This window comes from Apium graveolens, chromosome 4 (genome assembly GCF_009905375.1).
Source record: "Apium graveolens cultivar Ventura chromosome 4, ASM990537v1, whole genome shotgun sequence".
Taxonomy (NCBI): Eukaryota; Viridiplantae; Streptophyta; class Magnoliopsida; order Apiales; family Apiaceae; genus Apium; species Apium graveolens.
In genome coordinates, this window is record NC_133650.1 from 316366192 (window position 1) to 316377784 (window position 11593).

The window sequence follows — 11593 nt, forward strand, 5'->3', positions numbered from 1 at the left end:
ATCGAGTGCTACAACACTAGATACGGTTTCTGATAATGAGAGCAGCAGCATAAATTCTGAAGGTAGCAGCGAACCCAAGAAGCTCAGACGGTTGAGCGATATCTACAACAACACAGAGGAGATAGAATCAGGGGATGAATTGTTCTTTGTTGGTGTTGAAGAGCCTGTCCACTATAAAGAAGCAGGAAAAAGCCAGGAGTGGGAGAAAGCGATGAAAATTGAAATGGAAGCAATATAAAGGAACAATACATGGGAGTTGACCACATTGCCACCAAGTCATAAACCCATTAATCTGAAGTGGGTTTTTAAACTCAAACGGGATTCAAATGGAGATATTATCAAATATAAGGCAAGAATAGTGGCGAAAGGATATTTCCAAATTCCCGGTGTGGACTTTTAGGAGATTTTTGCTCCTATAACGCGTCTCAAAACCGTTCATTTACTGCTTGCTTTGGCTACCAAAAACTTCTGGGAGGTGCACCACCTTGACGTGAAATCTGCGTTTTTAAACGGAGAAATTTTGGAGGAAGTTTATGTCTCTCAACCGGAGGGTTTCGTAAAGCCAGGAAAAGAGCAGCTAGTGTACAGATTAATTAAGGCATTGTACGGGCTGCGTCAAGCCCCACGAGCATGGTACAAGAAGCTGAGTAAGACACTTGAAGAGCTTAGTTTTATCAGATGCCCGTACGAGCATGCGGTGTACACAAAAAGGGAGGGTGATGAAGTTCTGATAGTAGGAGTATATGTCGACGATCTCCTTGTCACAGGTACAAATATCACTGAAATCAAAAAATTCAAGAAGGAGATGAATGTGAAATTTGAGATGAGTGAGTTAGGGAAGCTTTCATACTACTTGGGAATGGAGGTGAAACAAGGAAAAGTGTATATCAAACTCAAACAAGCTGCCTACGCCAAAAAAGTGCTACAAAAGGCCGGGATGTTAGAATGTAATCCGGAAAAATACCCGATGGAGCCAAAAGAGCAACTCATAGCTGATATATAGGGCGAATTGGTTGATGCTATGCGTTATAAAAGCATTGTGGGACATCTGCTTTATCTTGTACACACGCGACCCGATATAGCTTATGTAGTGGGTATAGTTAGCCGCTTTATGGAAAAACCTACACTAACACATCTTAATGCTGTAAAACGGATTATGAGATATGTTAAAGGTACCCTGGAGTACGGTTTGGTGTATTCCAGTGTCAGCGAAAATAATATCTTAACTGGATACTCAGATAGTGACTTAGTTGGGCACGTTAAGGACATGAAGAGTACTAGTGGGGTGGTATTTTACTTGAACGAGAGCTTGATAACGTGGGTGTCGTAGAAGCAAAAGTGCGTGGCTTTATCGTCCTGCGAGGCGGAATTTATGGCTGCAACTGCTGTTGCATGCCAAGGAATCTGGTCGTGCAAACTATTAAGTCAGATAACAGGAAGTCAGGTGGGTCCCGTGATTTTATATCTGGATAATAGATCTGCTATCGACTTAGCAAAAAATCTTGTTTTTTATGGGAGAAGCAAACATATAGATATTAGATACCACTTTATACGTGAATGTGTAGAGCGTGGAAAAATAGTCATCAAGCACTTGAGCACAGATATGCAGCGAGCTGATACCTTGATAAAGGCTCTGGTTACAGTGAAGTTCGAACGCATGCGCAGGCTTCTGGGTGTTAAAGACTCGTGCACAGAAGTTTAGATTACGGGGAGATTGTTGGTTTTATTTAATCTAAACTTGTTTATATATATTTTATTTATGTTTTTATTATGTTTGAAAATAGCTGGTGGACGTGCATTGCAGGTGCAGTAGTAGTTTTGATTAAGTCTTTAGCTGTTAGAGTCTTTTTAGGATCATGGAGAAATAAATGGAGTAGTAGAGTACGTGTAGGAGTGTTTTCTATCTCTTAACTACCATTATTGTTGGAAGCTTATTTATTCTGTTATGTATCTCATTTTATAAACATCAGTCTTTCTACGTACTTTTCCTCTCTCTGTTAATATAAACACCTATATATATATAAGTTGATAGTTCAGTTTATTTCATCAAAATGTAGCTTAAATTGTTGCAAAACGTATCAATTTTCGAATGATATTCTACAAATATCACAATTTTAATGAAAATTTTGCAGATTGCACAGATTTTATAAGTCAAATGTTGCAAAATATATTATTCTACAAAACATGCTTACTTTGCACAAAATAAATGTTCATGTTCCAGAATATACATATTGTACTTGTAAATATATGAGATTTGCATGATTTTATTCAAGTAATGATATTTGTGAAACATATTTTGCAAGATAACACGTTTTAGAAGATATTTTATTTGCAAAACATAGATGGACTTTATAAGGTGAACTCCATACAACTTTACTCTATAAGTGACTCATAATTTAACAATATTCAGTCACGAGTCAACTGTTTTTATATTTTAAAGCATTTTTAATCAAATATTAGAAGATAGATGCACACGTTATACTTTACTACCCTATAACCAGTACCATTCATGTTTGTTAAAATAATTATTATTTTATTATTTTTATTTTAAATATCATATATATTGTAGACACAGATGAAATATAATTATATGAATCCATTATATTAACGAAATTTAAGTAATTATATTGAATTTATTTTATTAAATAAAAAAAATTCATAAAGAAGCTCTCTTTTCTTCTTTTTTTTTTAAAAAAAATATTTTAAATATTCCCAATCTCATCGATTAATTTATAAAATTCATACAATTGTGTAATTATATCGATTAAATTTTGATCACTGGGAGGATAGTAGTTTTAAAATTATCAAAGATTAATTTTTTAATTTCCAATCAAAAATCAACCAGAAATCGATTTATTTTATTTTTTATTATATATAATTACAAATTTTAATTACCAAAATTAAATCAAAGTTGCACAATTTTTTAATTTAAAAAATCACTGAACTTTAATTATAGAGTTTAGAGTAATTTTACAGTAGGAATCATAATAAATCACACTTATCAAAAATTATTAAAAAGTAAAATTAAATTTTAAATTTTTTTTTTTCCAAATTTTAATTGTTAAACTTTTTAGAATCCCATACAGTCTATCCAAGGTGAATTCCTTATAATCTTGAGAGTTTCTTAATAAGATTGTCATACATTTCCATTTCTTTGGTAGAGATCTGAAGAATTTGAGGTTTGAGTCCTTTGTTTAATACACTCTTCCATGCAACTTTAGAGCATTCCGCACTTTTTGAAATTTACTGAAAATGTCAGTGAGTGGCTCACTTTCTTCACTATGAAAATGCTCATATTGTTGAATCAAGAGTTGTATTTTATTTTCCCTTACTCAGTTCCATCACATATAACCTGAATAGTATCCCAGACCTCTTTAGCAGTTTTACAGTTTATGATGTTGTCAAACATGTTACCATCAACACCATTAAACAAAATGTTCATGACCTTCTTATCCTTATGAACTTGTTTAATATCTGGATGAGACCATTCTGCTCTAGGCTTTCGGATGGATGACTTATTTACTATAGCAGCTCTCATAGGGACATGTGGGCCTTTCTCAATGCAGTCCACATATTCTTAATCTTGAGAGAGTAGATGCAGGTGCATCTTCACCTTCTAATGGTGATAGGTGTCTTTGTCCAGAAATAGAATTAACAAGTGCTGCATTTTTTTGACAAACACAAAGAGGAAGGTTTGTAGAAAATCTCACAGGTCATTTTCAAGGTGCTCCTCTGGATTTAGCAAATTTAGCTTATTTCCTTGATCGTCTGAACTTATTTCCCAATTTCACATTGTTTTCTTTAATCTGGTGTTGGAGTTGCCTATAGAATTCAAATTCATCCTCATTTGACTGATCCAGCTTTTTTTGTATCTCCTTGAGAGTTTCATTGCTAAAAAGTTTTAGCTGGTCTTCCAATTTAAAGAATCTTCTGATGTATTTTTCATCCTTGAACTCCATTATCCAATATGGCCTCAAATGCACCCTATCTCCAGTAAAAGGAATGGTTAATACTCTTGGTAGTGCATTTGGATTTCTTCTGTTGTTCATTATCTCCTCAATTTTGTTCAGTACCATTTTCTTGGCAACAATGTTGAATCCAAAATTCTTCTTTACTGAGGAGAAAATCTTCACCAAAACAGAATAACCTTCATTGAGAATTCTGTGAAGTGGCCAAGTCATCTCTCTTCCACCCTTGTACCTAAAGACTAATCTTTCTGGAAGATGTTTGTAAGCATCAATAACTCTAACTTTTTCTAGGTCATCCAGATAAAGATTTATGTCTGAGAACTCTTTAATGTCACAAATGAACAGTTGATCTCCCTTGTTGACAATGGGTTTAGGTTTGGTCACTCACTTGAATTGAAGTTTGACAGACTTGACCATCTTGACTGCGCTTTTCTTTGTCTTTCTTGGTTTGGCATAGATTGGAATGTTTAAATCAGGAAGAGGCAGGCTGTCCCAATTATAAGAAAATCTTTGGAGAAAGGAAACACACAAAGTCTATTAACAAAGTTGCATTATGGTGATGTACAGATGCTAGATGAAGCGATTATTTTATTACAGTCCGTAATTGAAGATAAAAAGAATATTCCAGTACGCTTTGTGGTATATATTCAATATACATATTCATTCTTATATTAGTTAATTGGTTATTTTTTGTTTTTAATATCATGGTCGTATCTATATAATCTGGCTTGTTACTTTTCATGTCATTTATACTAGTTGATTTTTACCTACTACTATTGAAGGAAATAATGGAAACTAAACATAGTCTCTAGTCGTTAGTCCACCTTTTGAAGAAATCTATCTATTTATAAAATTAGATGTTGAAGAAATCTATCAAATAGTTGAATTGGGGTTACCGGAAAGTGCCCGGAATTCTGCTAGATTTTTTTTAAACCTGGAAATACAAACTTACGACGGTTGTTCATCACATATTCCGTCGTAAATAGGCCCTAATTCCTAAAATATGACGTTTTTTCTGTCAAAAATTTCTAACTTACGACGCATTTTTCTGTCATAAAATTATGTTTTATCTTATTAAAAGTGGGTCCCGTAAAGTAATATCCGACGTTTTTTCCGTCGTAAGTATATAACTTACGACGTTATTTTTCATCGTATTTTGCTATCTTACGACGATATATACCGCCATAAGTAGATTTATTATTTTATTGATTATGTGGGCCCCTACTTCCTAACTTGCGACGCAATTTTATCTTCTGACAAAAAAATGAACTTACTACTCAACCAAAAATGATGATTTTTTTCCTTCGTAAATGGCTCAATTACGACAATTTCAGTTCAAAAAAACCGTCGTAAATGGCCAGATTTGTTGTAGTGTATCAGGTACAAGCTTTTAGATATTCTTTAAAACTTGGATATTGTGTCATTCTATTGTGTAAAATATGTACATCTTAAATGCCTTTGATGTGGTGTTACATAATACCAAGTTTTGTGGTTTTCATTTATAGACATTGGCCACGGTTTAAGTTGGGATACATCAAATATAAAGATGATGGTTGATTTTTTGAATTATTATCAGAACTGGGATCTTTCCTACACAAGGCATAGGACATTGCATAGCTGCTACACATGTTTCGTCCCAAATGACGTACCGGCTTAAAAATTTGGATTCTTAGTTTTCTTACAACTTGTATCATATGTCGTACCCTACTGTGTACTGATGATTATAGATGTATTGGTTGAATGATAATTAGTTGAATGTATTTTCTAAATTGTGCAATGGTCATATATTTTATGACTCCAAGGTTTTTAATTTTGTTAATGCATCAATTTTCTTGTAAGAAAATGGATGTCTAATAATTCAATATACATCATTTTTACTGTGAAAGAGCTTATGTAAAAGAATAAAATATACTTCACTTTTGTTGTGTTAAAAATGATGTCTAAAATTACAATATACATTAGTTTCTCTGTGTTGAAATCGAAGTCTAAAAATTGATAGACATCACTGTTTTGAAGGAAATATATGTCTAATGGGATGAAAGACATCGGTGTATGACCGATGTCTACAATAGACATCACCGACATCAATATCTGTTGTAAAACAACATAGACATCATCGAAAATCGATGTCTATGGACATTTTTCTTGTAGTAAATTGATTCATAGCAATTTTTATGGATCTTTTACATTATATCATAAAGGGGAGATGATGGGATGAGATTATCAATAAAGATACATCTTATAAAGCACATTCCTATGATGGGGTAAGTGGTGTAGGAAATATAATAGGTACACGTGGAATAGTGGACAATGTGCCAAGGAGAAAATCATGTTTAATTGCTACTTGAAATATTATGATCAAACAAGATTTCTTTCATGCTACTTTTAGAGGCCAATTTTTTTGCTTTTCTTTAACTCACCTACTAGCTCGAGGGGAATTTGATTTTAGTTTAATGTTTTCTCAATGAATCAATGAAGTATTTCTAAAAAAATTGCATGCAAGTTGTCAATGAAATGAAGGAATTAAGAATTCTAAGACTTTTGAATAAAGAACTTACATATCTTAAAACAATCCAAAAAAATTCAAAAAATAAAGTGACCACTTTTTATTTGGGGGATTGAAGTTGGTAAATAAGCTCAGTTTCATAATTTTATTCTTTTGATAACATAATTAAATATTTACCTTTGATTTTTCAATAATGAAATTGTTGACTTTGTTTAATTATTGGTAATCTTGTAATTTAAATGTGAATTGGAGTTTAAATTTTACATCATTTCTCTCTTGGAAAAAAAGACTTTTTGAGAAAAAAATACTCCTACCTTCACCTATTAAATTAAATATTATTTACTTGAAAATAGTTAATTTTTTGAAACATGTAAATTTATGATGATATATAGAGGGTGTGCATATTGTGTATTGAGAGTGCTAAATTTGATCTTTAAGGAAGAAATAAAAATGATAAAATAAATGATAAATTTGCTTCACACATATCATTTTTTGGAATAACAATTCAATTAAAATAATAATTGACAAAATATATTTAATATTATCAAGTATTATAAAATATTGTAGAATTATTATTAAAACTACAATGATATATGTTGAAAAAAAAATTAATGTATATATTACTAAAATATATATTGATAACGGCTATATTGGTAACGGCGGCTAAACCCTAGAAAACTCCCCTCCAAGAAAACTCAGCCCTTTATTGTATCTATAAATCACTTTTCACAAGCCCTCTCCCCATCAACATCTTCAATTACAAAAATCCCCAATCACAAAACACAAGCTCAGACATTTCACAACAGATCTGAAGATGTCTTCATTCAACACACCTATAGCTTCCCAACCCAACCACCCCCCACATTCTCAACCCAACCAACTCCCACAGTTTCCACCTAAGAAGGTCCCGTGTGTGCACAAGTTTAGGTCACTGGCCGATTTATATCAGGCCACAAAACAAGTTAATATACCAGTCGATTCTCGGCCCCATCTTCCCAACATCTCCGGCCCCCCAGTCCACCCAAAAGAGAAATATATAGAAGATCTCCTGAAGGCAACCAAAGTTGTTGTGGCTCCACATATTTATTATAATGAGCTCACATGTAAGATATGTGGATTTGGGGACAAAGAGGACCAAATATTGATATGTGATGATTGTGATAATGGGTTTCATATGAAGTGTCTGAGACCGGCTGTTCTTGAAATTCCCCCTGAAAACTGGTATTGTGATGGTTGCCGCAGTAAGCACCCAGAAGGTATGTGTCACTCTACTTCATTACATTGTATGTTTGTGGGCGTCCTAATAAAATTAATATCTAAGTTTTAGTCGCACGGATCTGAAATACAAGTTAGTAATAATTGTTGTGACCTAAGTGTTGATTTGAGATTACAATTGTTAGGATTGTTAATAAACCACTGGTTGTAGAATTCTGATTTCAAACTAAAGGCAAATGATAATAATAGTTTGAAATTTTAATATATCTAAATGTAAATAAATTTTAGCTAAAATTCATTATTATTATTATATTATTAATTAAATGTACAAATAAATGTAATTCACATAATTAAAATCTACACATTAAATGATAAATTTGTATTTTTAGTTTCAATAATGAAGGTTTCTACTAAAAAAGGTAGAACTTTGTGTGTTTGTAAATAGGAAAAATGTGGTCCTGAAATTTTTTTTATTTAATTTTACAATTGGGATTTCTTTTTAAATTTGATTTGATTATATTGCAGAATCAACCAGAGATGGATCTAGTAAATCAAGAAAGAGGTATTTTGGGATTATAGCTAAATATATTTCACCCGAAGGTAAGATTTTATTATTTTTAAATCAAGTTATTGATCATTTTTGGAATTGTGTATATATATATATATATGTTGTTAATCTATTTTTATTGTTATTTAGTATATGAAGTGTTTTAATTTTAATTTTAATTTTGCCAATTTCCATATTATGTGACATAATTTTGCATTTTATCAATAGCATATTGTTTTATTAGTACTAATCTTGTCAAAAGCAAAAACAGACCATAAAAAAATATATAAGTTGTGTACATCATTTAAACTAACTAGGTACAACTAAAGATGTGCTAATTTTTCACATATATATTAAAAAAAATTGTTTCTTTACAAATGTAAATAATTGACATTTATCTTACTTGAGTTTTATTAAAATGTATTTAAAAAAATAAACATGATTCATAATATTTTTTCTACTTATAGTTGTATTATAAATTACTTAGTTGTATTATAAATTATTGTCATGACCTCATATTTTTGAATCCATGCCACCAATATTTTAATATTTTGATAGTTATCTTATATATTGTTGATATTCTAGGTCCTCAAAAAAGGCGTAAACGTTTGCCAAAAAAATCTACAAAATTTCTTCCGTACATTCGAGCAAATGATGTTGAGAGTAGGAACAGACAAATGGATTCTCTACGTTTTGCTCTGCAGAGTAAGAACGTAGCATTTAGTGATAGACTGACATACTCACATGACATGGCTCCTAAATCTGCTAATCAATCCAAGTATGAGGCAGATGACATCCAGGTATATACATTTTAAATTTATACTTGGTAATTATATGAGCACAACTTGTTTCCTTTGTTAAGTAATGTTCTTTTCTTTTTGAATTTATCTTAATTGAATGCACAATGTATTTAATGTTATATTTCTTATATGGTTAGGAACTATCTACAGAAGATTACATAACAATAAAGAAATGTAAAGCAATGATGAAAGAAGGAAAATGTCCTCCTCTTAAAGTTGTTTTTGATGAAGTGGAAGGGTATACAACATATTTCATAGATTAATTGGGTTTTGTTATTAATTATACAGATAGAATGTATATTAATTATGCATTTTTGCATTTCCAGGTACAAAGTTGAAGCCGATGGTCCAATCAAAGCCATGACTTTTCTTGCTGAGTATACAGGAGATGTAGATTTTGTCAGGAATCGGAGAGATGATCAGAATTTTGATAGCTTTATGACCCTCCTTACTTACAGAGACTCAGAAGAAGAAGATGGTCTCTTTATTTGCCCTGACAAGCGGGGAAATATAGCTGGCTTCATCAGTGGCATTAACAACCATTCTGCGTAAGTATTTATGTGGTTCATACCCTTTAATTCTATATTTTTCATTGTCTAGAAAATATGGATACCCATACCAAAATATTGACTAGTGCTGTAAAAATACAGGGAGGGAAGAAAGAAGAAAAACCTCAAATCTGTGAGGTACAATGTTCGTGGTAAATGTCATGTTTATCTTATCGCTCTTCGTAATATAAAAAAGGGAGAACGACTTTGTTACGATTATAATGGACAAGATAATGGATATGATACACAATATTTTATTTAGGAGGCATCGTAGGAATGAACATTTTTTTACCAATGTACTCATTCTTGATATTTGTTATTTTGTTATATATTTTAGTAAGGCTGAATGACGTATAATACATGTAGTTGTTGATATGTAGTTTCACATTAATGACTTATAATAGTTAAAAATTTTAGTATCTGCAATGAATAGAATAAATTTGTAACAACTAAATCAAGAGATTACATAATATATTTTGAAACCACTGTATTGTATAAGTCACATATAAAACATTAAGAAAGTGTCACAACCTCTCCAGCATTACACACATGTAACCTACATTGGGGAGCTAATCCACAGTTTCCTTTTTCACCACCATGAAGAAATTATTTTTTAGAAAAATTGTAATTTTATTCTCTAACCCCTAAATCTCACATTCTAATCAACTTCCATAAATTTGTTTTCTCCAAACATAGAATTATGTTCCTTCCTCTTGCAAATTTATATATTTATATATATATTCTTGTTCATTTGACACATAAAATCACAAATTTTTGAAGATCAGTTTTATGCATAGGGGCAAGTTTACTCACAAAAGTACTTAACATGTTTTATATTGTATTAAATAAGTGATAAATTTGACACTGAGTCAAACTTTGTGAGCTCCTTCATAAGTTTGATACCATATTAAGTAAAGAATTCATTTTAAAACTATAAAGTGTTAAAATTAGAAGGCCTAATAAAAATGAATTTATATTACAGTCTAACAATGGTAAGTGTTCATGTAGTTTTCATAGTCCATTGGTGTAGCACCTGCCTATACTTCCAAGAAAATTACAAATCAAATTTTATTATAATAAAGAGCAACTTCAACAAATTTCTAAAACTTTATGTGAAATATATATATATATACTTAGTCCTCTAAGATACAAAACTTGTCTGATTCCAAGCAATATCTAGTTTCCTACGTCCTAACTTATTTTTTAATAATCAAATTTACTTGTGAATTGGGAGAGAGAGAAATGAAGCTATCAAAAAGTAAAAAGTAAGTGATATGTACTAGTTAGGGAAGATATCACACTACACGAAACACACAATACAAGAAATATGGCTTTTTTGACCAGCTTATTTCGACCAACTCAAAATAATGACAAGAAATGACCGTGCAGAAATATCGGTTGGAATTTAAAACACAATAATGACCTACAGATAATGGCGATCAGTATATGTGTATTACCGACCACTTATTATGACCACGGTCAAAGGTTGTCAAATATTTTTTACTCTTGCTCGTGTGGTGTCTAGATCAAACAAAATTCTGATCAAGTAAATTGAATGTTGTTCGGTCGATAAATGTAAAAGTCAAACCTTGTTGAATAACCGTTAAACTGATCTACACATCAGCTAACTTCGACCAGTATACCAATCGGGTGTTGGTCGGTTTTTTTCGGGTGAAAAAGATGATCTCTAATTTTCTCTGCAGTTATCAGAAAATGAAGTGTTTATGTTTTTTGACCGATTATGGTTATATATACATGCATATGATCTATATACTTATAGTTTATATCATCTTTTGATTTTGTTTCAAAATTTATAAGTTAATCTTGAGGTATATTGCATACACACACATATATATATTGATGATGGTTATAAGTGTGTGTGTTCATGCGCGCATGTCTTTATGTATAAATATGGAGTATATATATGATCTAACATATTTTGTTTGTATTTTTTATAAATGTAGGCATGGATGCGAAAGATCGTTTCTACAGGAAAGTCGTCCGGTAAC

The 11593-nt window shown here is 31.4% G+C and overlaps 1 protein-coding gene across 1 annotated transcript; it reads left to right on the forward strand.

Moving 5' to 3' along the window:
- The first annotated feature begins 7288 nt into the window (after positions 1 to 7288).
- Positions 7289 to 9846, forward strand: LOC141720308 (putative Histone-lysine N-methyltransferase ATXR5). The gene is made up of 6 exons (XM_074522650.1): positions 7289 to 7730; positions 8215 to 8289; positions 8822 to 9036; positions 9174 to 9274; positions 9363 to 9584; positions 9687 to 9846. Exons 1-6 carry the CDS (start codon positions 7289 to 7291, stop codon positions 9844 to 9846), a joined length of 1215 nt encoding a protein of 404 aa, XP_074378751.1.
- The last annotated feature ends 1747 nt before the right edge of the window (positions 9847 to 11593 follow it).

Coding starts and splice junctions, on each gene's coding strand:
- LOC141720308 (XM_074522650.1), top strand. CDS start 7,289: ATGTCTTCATTCAACACACCTATAGCTTCCCAACCCAACCACCCCCCA. Junction 7,731..8,214: donor CCGCAGTAAGCACCCAGAAG/GTATGTGTCACT, acceptor ATTATATTGCAG/AATCAACCAGAGATGGATCT. Junction 9,585..9,686: donor GGCATTAACAACCATTCTGC/GTAAGTATTTAT, acceptor GTAAAAATACAG/GGAGGGAAGAAAGAAGAAAA.